The sequence below is a fragment of the Halictus rubicundus genome, chromosome 7 (assembly GCF_050948215.1).
Source record: "Halictus rubicundus isolate RS-2024b chromosome 7, iyHalRubi1_principal, whole genome shotgun sequence".
NCBI classification, from domain to species: Eukaryota; Metazoa; Arthropoda; class Insecta; order Hymenoptera; family Halictidae; genus Halictus; species Halictus rubicundus.
Window position 1 is genome coordinate 737,426 of NC_135155.1, and position 23,411 is coordinate 760,836.

Below are 23,411 nucleotides of genomic sequence, written 5' to 3' on the forward strand. Positions count from 1 at the left end.
TAACTGGAATCATACTGGCACGTGTTTTAAAATTTTCATACTAGCTTATTTAAAATATATAAAATATTTAAAATAAAATTTATTTTGACATCGAATTTGGTTGACATTTAAAAATTTTAGAAACAGTATATATTTTATTTAAAAAAAAAAATCTTGTAAGGCACTCCCCTACGGGGACGCCCTGATGCTGTACATCACTTGCATCGTGCCTTGGGTCGGCCTTGACTACTGTCAATACGTTCATACATTATGTCATTAACCGAAAATAGAGCGTATAACGCGATATTCATCAGTCTTATTATATTACTTATAATGTGCTTATTATACTGTTTTTAGAATTTCATAAAAATAATAGCTACATGACGGCTGTAAAAGTGTTCAAGAAAATTTAAAGTGAAAAACTGAATACTTTTATACGTACATATATGTATGCGTATGTGTAAGAGGTTCGATGCTTTCTGTCCGGGTTTTATTGTGCGACTGACACTGTTCCGTCACGCTAGGCCCAGCGCCGCCGCCGAAAACAAAACGCTATCGCCAATCGAGCGACATCGACGCGGTTCAGCGTCTCGCGCAGAGAAGCGAAGCCGCTCACGCACACGTGCATCTCGTATTACATATGTGTATGTGTATATACATATAATTTTGTAAAGAGTTTTGCATTACAAATAAAAAAATCAAATTTTTGGTATGAGTTATTATACTACTTACAAGGAGACTACAAACCCTTGTCGTCACGGATTTAGTTCAGATCTTGCAGAGTTATAGATTTAGTTCTCCTGATTACGAAAATGCACCATTATAGGGATATTCGAGATATTTGTAATTAAAGTTTCAATATAACCGTAAAAATGCCAATTTAGTTTACAACGTCACCAAGGTGTGGCGTAGCGGCAGCGAGCTAAAGTTTGTACGTCGGAGGCCCAGGTTCGTATCCCTTCGTTGGGAACTTATTTTTTTTTAATATTTCACACGTAAAAATACATTTTGGATGGTAAATAAATTTTAATTAATATATTTTTACTGACTAAGGGACTAATTGAAAACGATACTTATTATTTTACAGAAGAAATGCTAGATTTATCACAACATACACAAAAGATAATAATTAGAAATTATACATAAGAACAAAAAATAAAAAATAACATTAAAATACTACACAAGACACAATAAATAGTAACCAAAACGGTTGATGTGGCTCGCCATTACGCTTCCTGGAGTTTGTATAATATCAATCGTACCTGAAAGCAATGGAAGTATAATATAAAAAATCTTTTGTGTATGTAGTGATAGATCTAGTATTTCTTCTGTAAAATAATCAGTTCTGTAGTGGGGAAAAATATATTATTTAAAATTTATTGAGCATCTAAAATGGATTTTTAAAAAATTACTTCGAAATTAATTCGAACTCACAATCAGACCTATGGCGTACAAGTTCGCCTCTCTACCGCTACGCCAAACTGCGACGTCATGACGCCGTGAACTAAATTAGCATTTTATGGTTACGTCGAAACTTAAATTATAAATATCTCGAAAACTATTGAGTGTCTGCCCCTATAATGGGGTATTTTCGTAATTAGGAGAACTGAATCTATAACTCTGCAAAATTTGAACTAATTCCGTGACAACAGGGGTTTGCAGTCTTCAGAAGTTAACTGAAGAGTGATAAGGGACAATCCCGAAGTGACTAGTTCTTGTAAAACTATTAGACACATGTTTGTTCTAGCGGCTGTCGTTCATATCGAAGGGGTAAAATCAGCCCATATAGTTGGAATGAGAGGCGTATCTCAGGATCAAAGAGTCAAAGAGACAAAGGGTCAAAGTTGTGAATTTTTGAATATGGAATCCAATCATGTTCGATCCAAACAGAAATATTTTTTTTCGGATTTTTTTTTGTATTTGGGTACAGTGAATTCGCGATATACGTATGTCGCCGAGGCCCCCACTATCGCGGGGTATACCCCATGAGGGGCCAAGAAGCTCGAGAGACCTCGGATTTTTCTGATTAAAATGATACCAAATATATCATTCCGAGGATACAGTGAATCCTCGTCATAAGTTAACAGAAAATTAGTGTAAATATGATACACTGTTTGGTATCATTTTAATCAGAAAAATTCCACAGATATACTCTCTTACTTTGGCATACGCTGTCCTTGTTTGCGTCCGAAACTTTCATCATTCACTACACATGTAAACATCATCGAAATTATACCATATTTGGTATAATTTTCATTATAAAAATGCCATGAATATGTTGATGAAAGTTCCATAAAAAAATAATGAAAAATAAAGAAGTTTTGTTATGTTGGTATTATGTTTGCAGTAAATTCTCATTACGAGACAGTGTCAACCTTACAATTTGGAATCAGTAGAAAAACTCACACCACCGCGGTGCGAGACCAGAAGACCACTACTAATCCGGTTACAAAACTTCTTTATTTTTCATTATATTTCTATGAAACATTCACCAACATATTCGTGGCATTTTTCACGATGATATTTACTTGTGTAATAAACGATGAAAGTTACTTCCCATTACAATCACCTTAACGGAAAATTAGTGTAAATGTGATCCGAATTATATCGCGTTTGGTATCATTTTAATCAGAATAATGCCACAAATATACTGGTCAAAGTTTTGTAAAAAAATAATTGATAATAAAGAAGTTAAATTTTTTATTTAAAGGCCTGCGCTCACGCGGGCTTTGATCTGTGCCGGCGGCCGCTACTCTTCGCGTCTCTTCCTTTCCCATACGCTGTCCTTCTCTGCGTTCGGAACCTTCATCGTTCATTACACAAGTAAATATCATCGGAATTATATCATATTTGGTTTCATTTTAATCAGAAAAATGTCACGAATATGTTGGTAAAAGTTTCATTAAAAAAAAGAAAACAGCGTAAAATAAAAAAGGTTTATAATTGGATTAGTAGTGGTCTTCTGGTCTCACACCGATATAGCCGATAATGTATGCCACATTCTTCGGCGGTGGTGAGTCTCTAGCTTCGCTGTCCGTTTTTCCGTACAACATTGTATCGGAGAAAGACATTTTTTCAGTCTTCTTGTCACAAGCGCTTAATGGTCATAGGTTTTGTATGACTTGTAGACGGATATGACTCTTAGGTTTCCAGCGTGCCCTGTGTATTTCAAATGTGACCCTCGGCGAGAACCTCCGATTTCGTATAAGAGTCAGTAAAAAGAATGGCGGGACTGACTCGTAATGAGAATTTACTGTACACTCCTCGGCGACCGAGGCCACTTGAGCTTCGCTGTTATTTTCTACGTTCGGCACTGCATCAGAGAATAGTAAGATCTCGTCGGCAGCATTTGCCGCTGTGACTTTGACCAATAAAATATAGGACAAAACTATTTACGCTCCTCGGCGATCGAGGCCTCGGCGCCGAGTATTGCTGTCCTTTTCTACGTTCGGCGCGGATCAAAGAATCCGCAAAATAAGCGACATCAAAACCCGTGCTGCTGACATACACGCGAATTCACTGTATTCATTTCTAACACATTTTCAATACAAGAGAAAAAAGATTAACATTGCAGTGGAAAAATTAAGACAGACATTATTTCAAAAATAAAATATTGATAAAATTGAGACGTATTTACCATACTATCTTGGAAACGCAGGCTACCGGACCGTCGAAGCGTGCCGCTACGAATATTCGCAGCAGCAAGATTAATATGCTGTCCGTCGTTGTTACCTCGTCTTGATAATTCTGACAGTTCCGCTACTGGTTGCACCTGCGAATATCACACCAAATATGTAATACTTAACACCTAACACTTGAAAGTAATAAGAACTGATACTTTTAAGCTTCGTTAATTTCCTTAACGATCCATTTAAAAAGGATCAAGAACAAATACATTGTACTCCTCTTGTATTATTTCATTTTTCAAATGAATCAAAAAGAACTTTAGTTTCGAAATTTAGATCTGAGGCCAAGGTCACCGAAGAGAATATCATAATACAAGTCAGGTGTATCGGTGTGATGCCAGGAGACCACTACTAATCCAATAACAAAACATTTTTATTTTTAATTATTTTTTTATGAGACTTACACCAACATATTCGTGGCATTTTTCTGATGAAAATGATACCAAATATGATATAATTCCGATGACATTTACTTGTGTAATGAACGATGAAAGTTACTTCCCATTACAATTACATTAACGGAAAATTAGTTTAAATATGATTCAAATTATATCGTGTTTGGACACATATATTAGTGAAAGTCTCGTAAAAAAATAATTAATAATAAAAGAGTTTAACTTTTGATTTAAAGGCCTCAGCTCACACCAGTCTTTCATCTTTCCTGAATGCTTTGACTCTCCGCGTCTCTTTCTTTCCCAGACGCTGTCCTTGTTTGCGTCCGAAATTTTCATCGTTCATTACACATGTAAATGTTATCGGAATTATATCATATTTGGTATCATTTTCATTAGAAAAATGCCACGAATATGTTGGTGAAAGTTCCATAGAAATATAATGAAAAATAAAGAAGTTTTCGAGCTTCACTGTCCTTTTCTATGTTCGGCGCTGCATCAAAGAATACTAGGATCTCGTCGGCAGCATTTCCCCGCTGTGATTTTGGCCAATAAAGTAAAAGAAGAAACTATTTACAGTCCTCGGCGACCGTTACCTAGCGGCGAATATCGTTGTCCTTTTCTACGTTCTTATAAACGTATTCTAAATAAAATACTTATTTTGATTGAAGATAAAAATATAATTCTTCTGAATTGTTCTTTAGTTATTTCCTTCCTTTATGAGCCAAGACTCCGTACATTCGCGATAAGGTACAGTGACATCGTTACCGACAAAAATAGGCGAAAAATGGTTTCACGTGTCTCAACTTTTCGTCCTTATATGAGAATATTTTTCTCTAAGAAAGGGCTCATTCGAAAGAGGAAAGTTCAATGCAGCGCGCGCTGGTCATGAACTGACGAGATTGTGCAGATATTTTGTAATATAAGTGAGTAATAGAAGTAGGTAAAAAATTGATGATGTGCATGCCACGGAATCCAAGCATTTTTATGTCATTGGATGAGTTTTCTCGATGAATACGAGGGTAGGTCGTGCTAGAAAATATCAATAAGAGTTACAAACTGAGCTGTATTTTGTCTTACTTCTATACGAAATAAAACCAAAAATTTGATGCACGTTTCGGCATGGCTTTCTGGCGTCAGAATTCATGATATCGATAATGTAGAGTATAGAGCAAAAATGTGACAAGTTTAGTTACAGACTTAAGACCTGTCGGTTCAAGACCAAGACGGATCTTAAGTCTGTGTCTGCAGGCTGTGAACGGAAATTGTACAGCAATTACCGACCTGCTGACTCTGCAAAAGTCACGTGACTACCCTTGGACTTTAACGAATCCACTACTGAAGCGTGGTGTCCTGTGCTGGAGTCACTTTGACTCACACCAATACTTCACTAATACGTACACGTTCACGCTTCCTCGAGTTTCACTCACAATCAGTTATATACCTGATAATCAAGTATAAGGAATAGTATTATATAACAGCATCGTGATTTATGAAAAAATAATATTTATTCAATATTTCTATTGCATGTATTGCTCCTTTGTTGATTGTACGGACATATCAAACAACAACAATAAATGCCAGATAAACGCTAATATGCCAAACGACAATAGATACCAGAAGCATGACAACTTTTCAATATAAAATACCGATTTGCGTCTTGTCGCACACGATCTTCCTTAGCAAAGTATCGTAAGAGACTAAGCTATCCGTAAAGTTTTGAACCTTAGAGAACAAGACAAATGCCGCTTTGAGATAACAGGTATAGGAACGTACGCAAGTGTGGACAGCGGTGAAAGTGGTGGTGGGAAGCCTATGTCACTGTGTGCGTGGCCTGAAGCCTGCGGGTTAAAAATAACTCCGGCACAGCACTCGAAGGGTTAAGACTCCGTCTGGAAGGAAGGTAGAGACTGCAGGACGCGGATGACTTAGGTTGGATCCTACCGGGTGGTGGAGACAAATACGATCCGCATTACAGTTTCAAAGTAGCCCACAAAACACGCTTCAGGAGGAGATGTGACTGGGATTAAAATGCGAAGGAGCTACTCTCTCCACAGGGGCTTATCCGGTTCATGGACGGCTCCAAGAACAGGACCAGTGCAGGTGCAGAAATATGCAGTGTCAGACCCAGGGCGAACGTGTCTTACGCACTGGGGCAGCACGCATCGCTTTTTCAAGAAGAAGTGTTTGTCATCCTGGCTTGTGTCAAGATAAACCTTGCCAGAGAATACAGGAACAAGCACATCTACATCTACAGTGACAGCCGGACGGCGCTTGGATCGCTATGTAATATAGTGACCAAATCAAGCATCGTTCAGTACTGCGCTATGGCGCGAGCACAGCTGGCAAACCACAGCAATGACAGCCTGCTTTGGGTTCCAGGACACTCTCGAATCGAAGGGAACGAAGAGGCGAACAGAGTGACCCGTGAAGGAGTACGTTGCTCAGACGAGGCCATCGAGCATCCCCTCAATTTAGCACCTTGCGTGACTAAAATATGGGTAACAGGGTGCACAAGAGCGCCACTGCAGGCCTGCATCACACCCGGTTGGTCAACCGGGGCTCCGTCGCTGCGTGCGTGCGGAGGAACGGGTGGTCCATTGTCGATTTGACATGGGCCACCCCCGCAGCCGTCCTCCGTGTGTCCTCTTGGCGGGTGGGAAAGTCTGTGTGACGACCTTCATGTTACCATGGAGGTGGCGAGCGCCATATCAGCGGACCTGTCCCCACGGCCAAATGGCATCCGCTCAGCGCCCAAGAGGTAGGCGCTGAAGCGACTGGACACGGACCTCCTGAGATCCGGAGCTCTCGCCGGGGGCCAGTGGGACTTGTTGATGCCCCGGGCCGGAAGCAGTCCCCGAAGAGGTCAGTTTACTGGTGGTCGGGCGAAATTGCGGACATAAGGGATGAACGTGTCCGTGCCCGACGCCGGTTCACCTGCGCTCGTCGCCGCCTCCCGGGGAGGGGCGGCGATAAGGAAGGAGCGGCCGTCTTGTACCGGGAGTACAGGACGGTGCTGGGTAAGCTCCGTTCATGGGCGCCCCCCGTTACGGAGCAGTTGGACCCCGGGAACCTGGGTCGTGTCATATCCGTTCTGTTCCCCTGCTCGGAGGGTGTTCGGGCTCAACCGTCAGCCGAGCCCGACAACAAAACGGGAGCGCCGACCGAGTGACCGTAAGGACCACCACGGTCCAAACAAGCGAGCGCGCCCGTCAACGGTCGCCCGCACCGGGCGAATTCGAACCGAGGTCGCGCCGCGAAAAGACGGTTGCCGCCGAACCGTTCGGCAACGCTACCCCGCGACACCATTCCCCGCGCCTGGAAGGCCCTGGTGATATACACCCGGCGCACCGACGCGCACATCGAATTTGAGCTGTAACACTCTCTAAGTACGAAGCACGCCTTGCAGCAGTTACGCGATTATCACGGCGATCATGAATCTGCCCAGCATCATGACCCCTTGTCGCGATCCACGCCGCAACCGATCGCACGCCTAGTGCACCGGTAACTTCGCGCTCACGCGGAACTGTAAATCTCTGTATATAACTGTAAATAGATTGTTCGTTGTGTGTCGTGTAATAGACAGTTTTTCTTTCGTGCACGTCCGACCGTTACACCGGCAAATCCCGTCCCGAACGACGGAACAGAGGGTATAGGCGGGGACCCGTCCCGTGTGGTTCAGTTCACCTAGACCGACGAACTTGGGGACATTATGCTGGGAAGGGAGCGTTAAGGCTCCCGCCCCTGACGGGGTTCTTGGACAGGTGCTAGCCTTGGTGTTGAACGTCCTTGCCCCGGCCCTAATACAGGTATTGAACATGTGTTTGAGCCGGGGCCTTTCCCAGGGAATGGAAGTGCGCCAGACTGGTCCTCCTCCGTAAGGGTGGAGGGCCCACGGATTCGAGGCAGGAAAGATTTTCTACAAGATTCTCGCGGAATACCTCGTCGAGCACCTCTCCCATGGTGGTCCCGATCTGAGTGACAGCCAGTTCGGATTGGGGGAGGGGGGTTTGACGATCGATGCGTTCGGTCGTCACGCCACACTCTGGACTGAGGCTGTCGCTCGGGGCGGGGTGTTGTTGGCGGTAAGTCACGATATCACCAACCCCTTCAACGTCTTGCCCTGGAATGAAATAGTGAGGGCCTTGGAATACTTCCAGGTCCCACCTACCTCCAGGCGGTAATTCGGAACTACCTAAGAGACAGATGGTTCGTGTACCCGAGCCGGTGCGGAGGGAAGAAATGCGCTGCGGGTCCCTGGTCCGCTCCTGTGGAATCTTGCGTATGACGCGATGCTGGGGGTTTCTCTCCCCCTTGGCACCAGCGTCATCTGCTATGTAGTTGACACGCTGGTGGTCACTGAGGGGGAGGACCTTGGACCTGGCGCAGGCAGTGGTGGGCTCGGGGTCCTAGGACCTGTGGCCTCTACAGTGGACGAGTCTGTTCCACTGTCGAGCCGTTCTCTCTATTTGAGAAATGTTACAGGTCTAAAATCCTCTCGCTCCACCTCCTCGTGGTGGACCCTGCGAACACACATAGTTGTGTGTTGCTACTGGAGCGAAGGGCATTCCGCGGGAAGTAATCCCAATGATGTGTGAGGCGATGCCGGCGGGATCTTCGGATCCTGTCAGGGCTTCCCATGCCGGTAAGGCTCACACGGAGTGAAAACGCGGGCTTCTCATGTGTCCTGTGCACGGCCGGGGTGGTCGGCGCAGCGCCCCGTACCGTAAATCGGTGGTCATGTTTTACCGGAACGGGGGGCTTGCCTTAATCGGCCGGCCTGCATGGAGGATAAACCTCTATAAAAAAGGTTCTATCCCAAGCTATCGTAACGTGGCGATGGGAAACTCCCGGAGTAAGCTCCGGGGGTGGGTGATGGATGCATCCGCTCACAAGTGTTGTACAACCTCGGGATACCTGCCGACCTTCCGTTGTATATAGGCTTACCGTGGTAAGCGGCTCTGCCTTGGTGGACTTTTCTTTCCGCTTGTTGTACGGAGGGTATCGAGCGAGGCGCTCCCAGAAATGGAGGCGCAGTAAACAGGCCCATATATGAATACCATGGAGTTAATTGTAGCATTGCCTCGGATTAATGTAGAGAATAAGGAGGGGCAACCGCACCCGGAAGCGGTCGAGGGGTGAGCTGTGGCCTCAGGGTCACAGGAGATGGGGGCCCCTGGCCCAGTAGACGGGATCCGATTAAGGATCCGTCTGGCGGTGGACGCGCCGGCTCATGACCTGCCCGATCGAGAGGAGGACGAAGCCTCCATAATTTCGGTCGCCTCCTCCGGAGTCGCTGGGAAGAAGCGGACACGCGGGCAGGACACGCTGACCCCGTCGGAGGAAAAGCGGGGCCGAAAAGGGGACGAACCCCCGCCAGAAGTCAGGAGCCTGCTGTCGGGCGAGCTGACCGCTCTTATCATAAAGCGGTCACAGGAGGTGGAGGCCATGGCCGGGAGGTGCCGTAACCTCAAGGGAACCTTCACGAAGGGGTTTTGGGAGTCCTCCCGCGCCGTCGAGTCGGCGGCGTGCGAGCTGGAGCGCAGGAGAGCCCAGGGGGGAAAACCCAGTGCTTGTTCCGGCCCTGCCACCATCACGGTATCCATGCCGGACGCGATCGTGGAATCACTGCGGGCGGAGAATGCTGCTCTTAGAAGAAAGCTGCGGGCGACCCGCGACTTCCTCGAAGCCATCAGGGGGGGGGGGGGGCTGATGGCGATGAAGACATGTCGCGACGCTACCCCCCCCCCCAGCTGCCAGCGGTCTCCGTCATCCGTGGGGTCCGCGGGACAGCTCTGAGGTTCTCAGGACTCCGCGCGCGGGTATGCGCTGGCACCGACGGGGGCGTCTGACCTCTTGGCCCAGATAGGGGCGTTGATCGACGTGAGGCTGGCGTCCTTCCGCGGTGAGTTGGACCGGCGGAACGTTCTTGGGCCCGCTGCCCCGGCCGCGGACAGGCGTGGAGCCCCCTAGTCCCTGCCCATGCTTCCGTCGCCCCTGCCCCGACCCCTGCGTCCGGTCGGCCGTCGCCTGCTTCCGGCCCGGTGACGGCCGGGAACTAAAAAAAAGAAGAAGAAAAGGTGGGAGCAGGTTGCTGGGGAGAGCTCAATGACGAGCCCCCCCGCTCCTTCCCCTAAAAAACGGAAGGCGATTTCCCGCCCCGATCGGCCCCGTGCCCCACCGGCGAAAACACCGGGTACCCCCAACGGGGACACCTGGTCCAAGGTGGTGGGCAGGCGGGCCAAAGCAGCGGCAGCCCGTCCCAAGGACGCGACCGCAGAAGGGCAAGAATTATTGGGGCGCGATGTAAGTACCCCCTTTCCCCTTACTGACGAGGAGAGGGGGAGGGGTGAACGCGCCCCGGAACCGACCAGCGAATGGTCGGACGAATTCCGAGTCACCGAGTGGGAGCCCTATCGGGCCGTCCGAGAACTCCGGGCTGGGGGCAGAAAGGTTCCCGGCCCAGATGGGGTTCCGTGTGGTATAATGGCCATGGCCCTAAAGGTCCTCGCTCCGGCTTTCAGGAACGTCATGGACGCGAGCCTACGCCGGGGTGTCTTCCCCAAGGTATGGAAAAATGGTCTTCCACAAGCTAGAAGACCCGCAGAGTCTCCCCCTGCATACCGGCCGGGGTGTTTGGTCGACGAGGCGGGCAAGCTATTATTGCTGCTCGCCTCCTAGAGCATCTGTTGCAGGATGGTCCCGACCTAAACGACAGCCAATACGGATTCAGGAGGGGGCGCTGCACCATCGACGCCTTGTAGCCTCTGCGCCTCCTCCAACACATTCAACTCCCTGCCCTGGAAGGAGACGGTGCGGACGCTGGACTACTTCCAAGTGCCCCCCTATCTCCGGGAGGTGGTCGGCGACTACCTCCGCGATAGAGAAGTCGTGTTCACCGGCCGGTACGGGACCGTGCATACGAGGGAGATGAACTGCGGTGTTCCGCAGGGGTCGGTCCTCGGGCCGCTCCTGTGGAACCTGGCATTTGACGCGGTGCTCCAGGTTGCCCTCCCTCCGGATACGGGTATCGTCTGCTATGCGGATGACACCCTGGTTTACAGCCGAGGGGGAGGACTGGAGGAGAACCAGGCACCTGGCAGAGGCTGCCCTGGACTGCGTGGTCGGGCGAGTCCAGAGGATGAGGTTCACTGTGGCCGCCGCAAAGATCGAGGGGATATGTATGTATGGTTCGTCTTGGTCGTGGCGGCCGCCCCGTGGTCAGGACCTTCGGATTCGAGTTGTCCATACCTCCGTCGCGACCGGGCGCAGCATGAAATACCTAGGGCCTGGACATAGACGACCCCTGGCGTTTCGTGGAGCATTTTGAATTTCTCGCCCCCCGGTTAGAGAGGACGGCGGCCGCCTTTGTGCGACTGCTGCCTAATATCGGGGGGCCTCAGTTGAAAGTCCAGCGCCTTAATATAGAGGTAGCGCGGTCCATTGCCCTTTATGGGGCCCGTGTGCTGCACCGCTCGCTCCGGGCCAGCCGGAGCAGCCAAGCACTCTTGGAAAGAGTGCGGCGCCAGCCGGCCTTGCGGGCCACACGGGGGTACCGCACCATGTCTTAAGTTACACCACGTCGCCCGCTCGTTCCGCCGCCATCGGGGGTAGAGGCGGCCCGTCCGGGCCCTCCTGCCCACGTTTGATACATGGTGCAGGAGGCGGGACAGGTTGACCTTCCGCCTCACAGGTGCTCTCCGGTTGTTTCGGAGAGTACCTGCACAGGATGGGGCGGGAGCCGACTGCGCAGTGCTACCACTGCGGTGAAGTTGTCGACACGGTGTGGCAGACCTTGGAGGAGTGAACGGCTTGGGCCGAGCTGCGGCGTGTCCTGAGAGCCGCAGTGGGCGGGTGGGATCTCTCGCTTGCGGCCGTAGTGGACCACATGGCCAGCAGCGAGGGGTCGTGGATGGCGGTGGCCTCCTTCTGCGAGATCGTAATGACGCAGAAGGAGGCCGCCGAGCGGGCCCAGGAGAGAGACCCGGGCTCGGCCAGAAGAGTGTGGGCTCGAGGACGTCCCATGTGCCCGCGTGTGCCTCCCACTCGGTGGTGGGCGCCGGGTGGGAGAGGATGCGGGGGACACCCCTGTGCCAATTGGTCTCCCCGGGAGAGGGGAGCGTAGAGGGGTTGGCGCGGGAAGACCTTCCGCGTCGCGCTATGCCTCCACCAGTGGGCGGGGCGGGGGGGGGGGGGGGGGTTTGGATTCGGGGGCTCGGAGTGTAAGCTGACCCCGTTTCCCGGGTCACTCTCCCCGTTTTTGGTCGACACCCTCCAGGATAAGTCTCGGTGTGGAGGGTGGGGTGCCGGTCAGTCCCTCCCCTATGGGGGCAGGGGGATTCGTGGGGGGTTGGGTAGGAAGGGTCGGGGCGTGCCGGATCGCGCCTCCGACTGCCCTTCCTTCCGGTGTCGGCGTCTTCTTGCCTCGGCAGGGGCTGGTTCCTTCGGCACACCGGCTCCGAGCGGGGCACGAAGACACCGGGAGCTGTGGGTGGACCGAGTTGGGGCTCGGGAAGCCCAAGCCGATGGCTCCAGGGATGGGGACTTATAGAGTAGGCAATGGGGGAGGCTAATCCCCTCACTCGGGTAGTATGTTAGCTGCGAGGTATCCTGTTGTGCACTCGCGTGATCCAGGCACCAGGGTGCCGGGGTATGCGAAAAGCATTTTCCCACGGGGAAAAAAGGCAGTGGTGGGCTACTTCGTCGGTGGGATCCGGAGGCTGGGAATGAATATTTCCATCGGCAAAACACAGGCGATGTGGTTTCACGCATTGCCTCGGGGCCGGCGGGCGCCACAGCTCTGGATCCGGGTCGGTGATGTCACTGTCGAGGTGAAGGAAGAGACGGATTATCACGGCCCGACCCTCGACAGCCGCTGGCGCTTTGAGAGACACTTCTACTATACCCCCCTCCCCTCCCCAGCGACTGATGGTCGCCCTTGGGCGACTGCTGCGTAATATCGGGGGGTCAGATGTGCGGATACGTCGCCATTATGCGGGTGTGGTGCACTCCATGATCCTATATGTGGCCTCCGTGTGGTCCAAACAATTAATGGACAGCTGGCGGAGTTTGTTGCACACAAATCGTGTGCAACGCCGGCTGGCCTTGCTGGCCATATGGGGATATCGCACCATCTCCGCTAAGGCGGCATGCCTCCTCGAGGGTATGACTCTCCTCGAGTTCATGGCGGAAGAATGAACGACCGGATATAGGATTCTGCTCCATCCGCCGAGGGGAGCACGACCCCGAGGGTGGCGAGGTCTAGGTGCTGAAGCGCTAAGCCCGGCAGGACATGCTGGTCCGCTGGCGACAGCAGGTTGTTGCCGCCGACTAGGGCCGGCCTATTTTCCGGGCCCTCCTGCCCATTGTGGGAGAATGTTGCGGGAAGCAGGGAATGCTAACCTACCGCCTTACGCAGGTGCCCTCCAGACACGGTTGTTTCGGGGAACTTGCCTTGGCTCCTTCTTACCGCTTGCGGAATTCCGTGCGGGAGTCCCTCGAGGCTCCCCCCCCCCTGGAGCGAGGGAGGGGTTTTCCCGGGGCCCGCGGCCGACACAAGCTGGGACGCGTGCCGTCCAGCCGAGCGGATCTCGGGTGCGAGCACCTCCCCTAAACTGGGCTGACCTGCCTCTCCTGGGCCCGAATACAATGGTCACGATGGACTGAGTGCCCGGTCTAACCAATTAAGTCACTGGATTTTATGCATTTATTGCAAAATTAATTAAACCAAAATACAAAACTATGAAAACATTAGAAGAACTTAAGAACACTGCTATAATGTTTTCGTCTTATTAACATTGTAGTAGCGTAAGAGAGTAAGAGAGAAAGAGATAATGAATCAATGTCGGATGATTTTGTAATCAAACGCTCTGTTCCGTCCTGCAAGGTAATTTTCAAGGTACTTCTTTTTTGGTATTATTCGACATAGCTTACTAGATTCTTTTCAATTGGAACTAGTTATAATTTCGGAACAACTTTTTTAATGCGCCAGACAATGTGTTCATTCTTTGAGTATGATATGTATCGATCAAACGATCTGCGATCTTTGTCTTAATGAAGGACCGCAGGATCCCCCATTAATTAGGATGCGCGCGCATCGATCCCCACTCGATATGGACCGAAGGAGGTCGATGCGCGACGAAACTAGATCACTCTACGTCTGGGAGCGGTTCTATCAACACGCGAATCTCAAAGGTGCCCGGCGAAAACCGATACGGGTTGAAGAGTCAAAGTGACTTCAGAACGGAATAGACAAACCCACTACGAAGGCAACCAGTTTAACACCTATACTCTGCACCACGAGAGAACCGTACTGTTTCGCCCAGCTTGACTCGTCGCGGAAGGCGCTGCGAACCTCGCAATTTAATTATATATTTTGAAAGTTTATTTCATTGGTAACATAATTTTGTACATTATGTACAGATATTATTATTTATATTCACATATTTATATTTACAAAAAACTTACAACTATTTACAGACTATTTACAAAATGACTTACAACTATTTACGGACTATTTACAACTATTTAAAATAAGCAGCTTATATATGATTCACATCGATGTCCGAGTCATCAGACGAGTTCGACCACTCGGGGCTTCCCTCTAACACCGCATCTGTTAGATGGTCGAGCTCATACAGCCTCCTTTCCTCCTTCAGCGTATGGCGGATGAAATTTTGCCAATTTTCGGGGGACACATTTTCGATTGCTGCATCTACAAATTGGCGGACATCTGTCAATTTGTACGATGTATTGCGCGCCCTTATAAATTCTTTTATTTGTGCCCATGCCAACTCGATAGGATTTAACTCGCAGTGGTAAGGGGGAAAGCGTAGGACGGTACGTCCATTCTCTCGTGCATATTCATCGATTATATAATTATTTTCCGGTTGCTTGTGTTTTGCAACTAAATCCATTAAACGAATCTTCATGTACCGCGGATTCACGATTTCCTTCTTACCCTCCAGCCAAGCGATGATATTGTCCCTTTTCCACCTCAACGAAGGATATTTTTCCTTCTTGACGCTGTGGTAAGGGGCGTTATCCATCACGATGACTGACCTATCTGGCAGCATGGGCAAAATTTTCTTGAACCATTCAAGAAATGTGTCCCCATTCATCTCTTCGTGATAATTGCCCGTTCTTTTTTTGGCCTCGAAGCAAAGGAGGGCTACTGGTACAAACCTGCCTGCTGACTCGATGTGAGTAATAATCAGCCGCTTTCCTTTTCCCGACGGAGCAGGTATGCCCGTCGTTAAGCACCTTTCTTCGGCATTCCTCGGGCAGGTAACGCTGGTGTCTACCCACAGCCTGGCCTTGTTATCACCGTTGATCCACGTTTCGTCCAGGTAGTAGATGTACCTACAAAGTAGTAAAAAATAAATTTTTGTAAGAAACTTGGATAGAAACTGAGTTTTTGGAAAAAAACATTTTTGAATGTAGATTGTTACTTACTTTTGTCGCCAGGAGATAATATGGGGTTGATCGATGAGGGCGCTGTTGCGTTTTCGCTGTATAAATTTAAATTCCATACGACGCAATAATCGATGGAGGGTAGTTTCGCTAAATGACGGCAGACTCTCGTCACTGTCCACAGCAGCTAAAATTTTTTTTAAATTTGGTATTTCTCGGTTTAGCCAGAAGCTGTGTACTTTTCTCCTTTTATGTTTTCTCCAAGATATTCAGGCGCCGCTTTTTTTTATTTGGCGATGTCACTTTGCCCGTACATTTATATTCCGCCAGAGTTTTGCTGACGTTCTCTCTTCTTTTTTGGCAAGCTTTAAAATCGGCGGCTTATATTTTATCTCCGGGGTTTCCGCTATCACACTTTTGTACAGATTAATAATAATCTGTTTTTGAGCGGATCGGACAAACTAGAAACAGAGAAAAGTTTATAACAAAAAAAGTTTAGTAAAATGAAAACTATGATTTTTGAAAAAAAGAAACAAGCTTACAGTAGCGAAATGCATGATAAATAATTATGTATAATGTAAGCTTACCTGTCCTCTCGGATTTTTCTTCACTGGAAATTATGCGTCGGCCCAGGAACTTGATCTTCCATTTCAAAACAGCTTTGAACACTGCTATTGAAAAATGCAAGAACACTGTACGAACTGTACGAACACTGTATGAACACCCGGCATGGCTACGAATGAGGCCGCATGCAGCGCTGTAGCGCGTGGCGTCACTTCAGTGCCACTGCGCGCATGCGCTGTGCGTTGGGAAGGGACCAACCAGGGCGAAGATGCGCAGCGACGAACGAAAATCGGTTTTCACGCGGTACGGTTCTCTCGTGGTGCAGAGTTAGCCTCGCGTGCAGAGAGTGCAGAGTTAAGTCCCGGACTTACGGTCCGAGTGTTGCAGCGAAATCGGTTCACGGTATTAAGTTAAAATAGTGACGGGTTATGCGCACGGGTTTAGTACGGTTAAAGTTATTGATCCGAACTCGCTGCAAAGTGACGACGGATGCGATCCTCACGGTTGGTAGTGTAACTAAAACTTTGTACGTGTCGCCCTACATGTACGCTTCCTGAGCAATCGGCAGCGTGCATGTGTGTTACGACAACCCACAGTCGCTCGGTAAGATCGCGACGGGTTACACGAACAGGTTCAGTACGGTCAAAGTTATTCGGCTGCGGCCCTTCATTATGACAAGGATCGCAAATCCGCCAGGTGCGCTGTGGCGGGGGCCTGCGTTGAGCAAGTGGCACTTCGCCTAATCGATATGTAATCGATACGGTTACAAGTATTAACGTTTATAGTATTTTGAACGATGACTGTAGAGGCCCTCGTTGAGATAGTCCAGATAAACAAAATCCTTAGCTGTTACGTTTTCCGGGAACGGCACGTTCGCTCGCACATGGCTACGGTTTGGGCCTGTCACCCGTTATTAGTAGTCAAAGGAAGTGGCGTATACTCTACACCACGAGAGAACAGTACCGTTTTGCGCAGCTTGACTCGCTGCGGGAGGCGCTGCGAACCTATCAACTCCCAGTCCACTTCATATACGCGGCGTACCGTAATTAAACGGATTAGCATGGAAATATAGAGTATAGGAAATCGTGACCATACTGTGTAAACGCCCGGTATGGCTACGTATGACGTTCTGCAGCGCGTGGCGTCACTGCGCGCATGCGCTGTGTATTGAGAAGGGACCAATCAGGGCCAAGATGCGCAGCGACGGACGAAAATCGGTTCTCTCGCGGTACTGTTCTCTCGTGGTGCAGAGTGTAGGTACATGCGTGACGCGATGTAAATCAGCACTGCAGTGGTGTAAGGGTACTGTCTTTTACAGCCAATATCTTCGAGAATTTAACCGTAGAGGGGGTGATTCTACATTAGGAAATAAATCGAAAATACGGAATTAATTTTTTTTTTGGTTTCAGGCTTTGTTTTCGAGAAAATGGACTTTGAAGATCCGTCCAGTTTGCGTGCTTAGAATGTAAGAAATAGAATCAGTACATATTTCGTGATCAGACACGTCAGACGATTCTTATTCGATAGCCCGCGTGTTCGCCGAATATTCAAACTCGATTTTCTCGAATAAAAATAAAATAAACAATTCGTTCCATATTTTCAACTCATTTTGCCATGTACAATCACCTCCTCCACGGTTATATCATCAATACCGGGACACCCTGTATTTTGACCGAAAGCCTAACGACCGCGGAAATTCCAGGCATATTGGCTACAAAAGACAATACCCTTACACCACCTCAGTGCTAATAAAACGATTAACGACATAAAACCCAGTGTCATAGTTCAAAATACTATAAACGTTACTACTAAATGGCGATACTTCTACAAAACAAACCAGAATACCTCCCTTCACACGTGGTGCAACACTATCATTGATTATGTATAATGATTATTAAATGGCAAAAGGCAAAAGACCCAAAATACGTACCCCCTATTTTGGATTAAAGATCGCAACCCTACTTTATATTAAAATAAATTAACAATAAATACGACAAACTGCAACAAAATCGAATTTTTAATAGATTGTTTAAACAAATAACGTTTGTTAAAATTTTCTTGCGCGACTGAATTTCGTATCCAAAAACATACAACTTAAAAAAGAATTCAATTTTTTCATCCTTGAGTTTCCGAGATATCTTAAAAAATGTGGTTTTGACTCCCAACTTTAAGGGCTGTTTCCGCCCCTTCAAAGTGGCGATAAAAAAAGACACGTGTCAAATATTTTTCCAAGAACTATGTCAAGGTATCTGCGCCGGGCCCAAACCGTTCGGCGGTGGCGGCAGGAGGCGGCGGTTTGAAGCCTAATCATGCCTAGAAAGACTCCAATCTTGCTCGCGAATCTGAACCACTTGCGCCGCGCCCACGATCTTCTGGTGCAGGGCCTGGCCGAGCGGCGGGCGGGCAGTAGGTGATGAGCCATCCTGCCCTGTGGTCGAACAGGATAGGGGGTTCTTGATGGTGCGCCTTAAAAGGCTTCTGGTTGTGGGATACTACATCTCGCCCAACAGTGGCACTGCCGAGTTCAAGAGTTTCCTGAACGGGCTGGGGGCTTTTATCGCTCCGCACCTGCCCCGTCCAGTGCTGGTCCTGAGGGAATTTAATGTAAAGTCTACTATGTTTGAGAACTCCAGGACCGACTCCCGCGGCAGGGCGATGGAGGAATGGACGGAAGGACTACAGCTCCGGATGATAAGCCGGATGAAGACCGAGATTTTAAAGAACGGGACATGCATTGCCTAAAACATTTTAACTGCACGCACTAGAAGCGGCTTTTTGAAAAACAGCTTCGCTGTTGCTCGCCTCCTAAACCGATCCGCCCACGCACGCCAACGGTTTTATTGTACGTGCCGATGGCCGCTACAGTGACCAATATTTTCGTAGTGGGACGTGTAGCGGATTGGTGGGTCCGCGTTCGTGCCGCGGCGTGACGATTGTATGCCGCACAGTGGAGTATTTGCTTCGAAAAGTTGGTCAAAATACGATTTTTCAAATCTTGTGTACAATGAAAAGTTTTTGTTATCTGAGGTATTGGAATATACAGGGTGGGGCAATAACTATGTCCAGTTTGAATATTGCCGTTATTGGTCATAATATGAAAAAATGTTATATAGAAAACTTACACGGTATAGAGGGGGACATATTGTGACACAAACATTTTCTGCGTGGATGGAGGCATAGAGGAGATTTCAAGGTCAACTCTATTTTTTAAAATGGAATGCTATATTTTTTTTATCGCGATGTGATAGCCAGTGTTGAGACGAATTCAGCGAGTTATCATTGAAGGTCATGCAAGGTCAAATATGGTAGTAAAATAAACTTTATTACCTTACAGGAGATGCTCGAATTGATGACTGTTTGCGTCAATGCAAAGTCGCAACCTTCGTATCCCTGCATCACGTGCATGTCTAACCGTTTAGTGAACCTATGGGGCCCCTTTCCCCTGAGCGAGGTAGGGAGTCACTATGAGTGGGGTTCGCAGCGCCTATTCGAGCTGCCCTCCGGGATGGGGGACGCCGGGTGGATGACCCGTGCGGTGTCCTACTAAATTAGGCACTGGGAGCGGGGAAACTTTACTTCCCCCGGGGTGTCATTGTTGGGGACGGGGGCGGCGGGACGGGAAGTCGTCCATCGTTCATTACACAAGTAAATAGTATAATCGGAATTATATCATATTTGGTTTCATTTTAATCAGAAAAATGCCACGAATATGTTGGTAAAAGTTTCATAAAAAAATAACGAAAAATAAAGAAGTTTTGTAATTGGATTAGTAGTGGTCTTCTGGTCTCACACCGATATAGCCGACAATGTTGTGACCGCGACGCACAGTGGTGCCAAATGGCCAAAAAGCGGTAAAAAAATCTGTAAAAACGAAACTATCCAACGAATTTGTTTGAAAATTTGTGGAGAGATTGCCACAGGTGCATCGCTTATTTGACAAAAAAAATTTTTAAAAAGTTGTTAACATTAAGTAATATGGGCTAATCGGAAATCTCTGTTTTCTGCTAATTTTTTATTTATGGAAGCATACAACAAATCCTTTAATAGATTTTGGTCTGGCACTGATAGTTTTGGCAAGGTGTAATATTGATTTAACTTTGTGTAACAAATCTTGAGACTCTTCCAGACTCTTTCACCGCAATTCAAGTTTAAATATCAACTTTCAGAATTTCCAAAAACGAATCGCACGGACGTTACAATTATTCCATTTATAATGAAATTATATATATATATATATATATCATTATAATGATATACCATTTATAATGAAGAAAAATGTAAAATAGTTAGAATTAATTGTTTAAATAAAAAAAAATTAATAATAATTTCTTCATGTTAAGTATATTTCATTTATTGTTCCTCTCAGGGTTACAATTCCCCTTACAACTCCTTCCTTTCCCCGCTCTTATCCTAACCTTAGCCTAACTGTCCAATTACCTTACCACGCAACACGCAAAACCGCAAACAGCTTTATAGACATGGGAGAGAGAGAGATCTTGTCGACTTTCCATAAAATAGGATAAAAGTAACAATATAAAAATAAAATGGCCAACGTCAGAAATACAATAGCTTAACCTACAATAAGTTACAATATGTAACAAAAAACAAAAATTAAATATCAAAAGCATATCACAGAAAAAATAATAATACACAGCTCTCTCTCTCTCTCTCTCTCTCTCTCTCTCACACACACACAAACACACGCGCGCGCGCGCGCGCGCGCGCGCGCACACATACACCTACGCCCCCCTTCCCCAACCATTCCTCCCCTTCCCCCTTGACCCCTAACACTTCCCCCACCATCCCCTGCCATCATCTTCCTTCATCCCCTCCCATACACACTTCCCATACGTTTTCCCACGTTTCCAACTCCCACTCACACACCCTACACATATTCTTATCCTCCTCCATCCAATACTTCCCACCTCTCATTCCATTACCCATCCTGTACCTGGTAACCCTTTGCCATCTGCTCTTCCCCCACCCTTTCCTCAAATATCCTGATACCCCCTCTCCCTTCACTATCCCATACCACTTGTTGTACCTTGCTCTTCCTATCTTTTCCCATCTCTCCCCCTTCTGCTTCTCCTTCTCCCTTTTTCTTCCGCCTCCTCAGCTGTCCATCCCCTCTCTTCCCAGAAACCCCGTCTGTCCTTCTCCCACCCACCTACCGCCTCTCCCCTCTTCATGTTAAATAAACAAATCCTTCGTTCATTAGTGAAATTTTTAAGAGATATATATTAGATGGTAAAAAAAATGTGACATTCATACGTATAAAAAAAATATTTAATAACAATTTCTTTATGTTAAATAAACAAAGTTTTCGTTCACTGGACCATTGTCGCAGAAATGCAACAGGCATTTTTCTGACAGTGATTTAATGAGCGTTATAAAAATAATTTATATAACAAAAACATTGTTAATAAATATTTTTTTACACATAAAGAATTAATATATCAAGTGCATTTTACATTTTTCTTTATTATTTAGAAATATTCCTAAAAAAAAAATTCACCTAAAGTATCAAATACACCGTAACTTCCGACCGATTCATTCTTGGAACTTCTGAAAGTTGATATTTAAACTTAAATTGCGGCGAAAGGGTCTGGAAGGTCTCGCGATTTTTTACACAAAGTTAGATCAATATTACACCTTGCCAAAACGATTAGTTCCAGATCGAAGCTTTTCAAAGGATTTTTTGTATTCCTCCATAAATAAAAAATGAGCGTAACGCAAAGAGGCTTCAGGTTAGTCAATATTACTTAATGTTTGTGACGTTGCACAAACCCCGCCGCCCTTAGGCGTCCCTAACAACCGAACGAAGGGACCGGACTGCCGGAAAACAAGTTGTCGCGAATAGAACCACGGCTCGATAGGTTAGGAAGCGCTCCCCGAGGAACTCCCGAATCGACAGGAAACTCGCACTTTCACCCTTTCGCGCGCGCCGAGCCCGGCAAGTTTCAGGTAGGCGAACGGCACCTCGGTATCCAGCCGACCTGAAGAAAGGGCACAGCGCTTCGCGGGACCACCTACGCCAAACCATGGCCATTACGCAAATCCGGTGCACCGGTAATAACGAGGAATGGGCGACGCCACACACGGGCCAGACAACCCGGAGGTGACGAAGTGGGACGAAGGCCCCTGTCGACCATCCGACAACCTATTTCGCGGTCCTGCCGTCGCCTCACCTAGCCAATTGCAAGGGGCCTCGGCGAGGGTGGTGTAGGCGGCCCCCCCTCTCCATACCGGGGTAGGTCACCGATCTGCCCCGCGCTTCAATTTCGGAATGATTTTCGCGTAAGGTCTGGGGCCCAAGGACCCGACGTAGGCACGATCCTGCGAGTTCCAAATTTCGCGCCAGACGCGCGCCCTATTAGAAGAAAAGCCGGACTACGGCAAGGAGTGGGGATGCGAGGACCCTGCCGCAACGCGAACGGGCTAGGCCGAATTACTGTCGCGGTGACTTCCGAACTGTCCCATACAGAACAAAATCTACCGAATTAGCCCGGACCGCGGTGTTGTGTAAATTATCGAAATCCGTCCGCCTATCGTACACGCGACGTGCGTGCCGTTATAATCCCGAGCTACAGCGGGACCTCAGCCCTGTTACCGTTTCGAGGCAGGAGCCAAATTACCGAAGGACGATCCCGAACGAGACGGGCAATACCGCGACAGACGGCGGAGAAATTACCGGCAGGAACGGTGAGTCCCCTTAAGCGACCGTTTTCGTGTATTTTTCGCGAGTTGGTTCGCCAGGCTCTGTCGGGGAACCGACGAGGTCGGCCGACGACGATTCCGTGCCCTCGCGGCAACGCGAGCTCGCGGATCGCCCGTCGGACGCGTAATATCGCGTCTCGTTCCCCGAGTTTTCGCGCGCCGAGGCGCTTCTCGCCTCGGACATTCCGCTAGTACCGAATTCACCGGTACCTTGAGCCTCGGCAGCGAGTTCCCGGAAAAATATCGTGCGGAAGTCTTCCTCGGAGGAGCTGCCGCCGTTACCGTTTGCAACCATCTGTTTGTTACGTTACATTTCGCGTTATTCCTATCGAGCCGTCGCGTAGTCTATCGCGAAGTTTTCGCCGAGCGTTCGCCGTCCGTCGGAACCGAAACCACGCCGCGACAGTCATACCGTGATCGCGCCGACCACCTGCGTGCCGCGAATCCCTCGCTTCGGCGAGGGGCTGTTCTCGTGCCGATCTACCGCACCCCCGCGGCGTATTTTACCGATCGACAACAGCGCGTTGCGAACCCTCCACCTTACCGCAAACTTTGTACGAAGAGCGCGGGCTTTCGGGTGCGGCCACGTGGCCGCGGCTTTGTAAAATCCGACGCCAATAAAATTGTAGAGCCCAGCCTGACTACCGATCTTTTCACCTGC

At 48.2% G+C, this 23,411-nt stretch overlaps 2 protein-coding genes across 3 annotated transcripts in view; one reads left to right on the forward strand and one right to left on the reverse strand.

Moving 5' to 3' along the window:
• The window catches only part of LOC143355910 (unconventional myosin-XVIIIa), a 378,931-nt gene that overhangs the window by 266,888 nt on the left and 88,632 nt on the right, over positions 1 to 23,411 (reverse strand). For both annotated transcript variants that reach the window (XM_076791094.1, XM_076791093.1), the window contains exon 5: positions 3,617 to 3,751. In XM_076791094.1, the coding sequence (XP_076647209.1) occupies positions 3,617 to 3,751 (135 nt within the window). The remainder of the gene's footprint in view (positions 1 to 3,616; positions 3,752 to 23,411) is intronic.
• The window catches only part of LOC143355923 (general transcription factor II-I repeat domain-containing protein 2-like), a 341,246-nt gene that overhangs the window by 18,166 nt on the left and 299,669 nt on the right, over positions 1 to 23,411 (forward strand). The gene's annotated exons all lie outside the window — the stretch shown is intronic.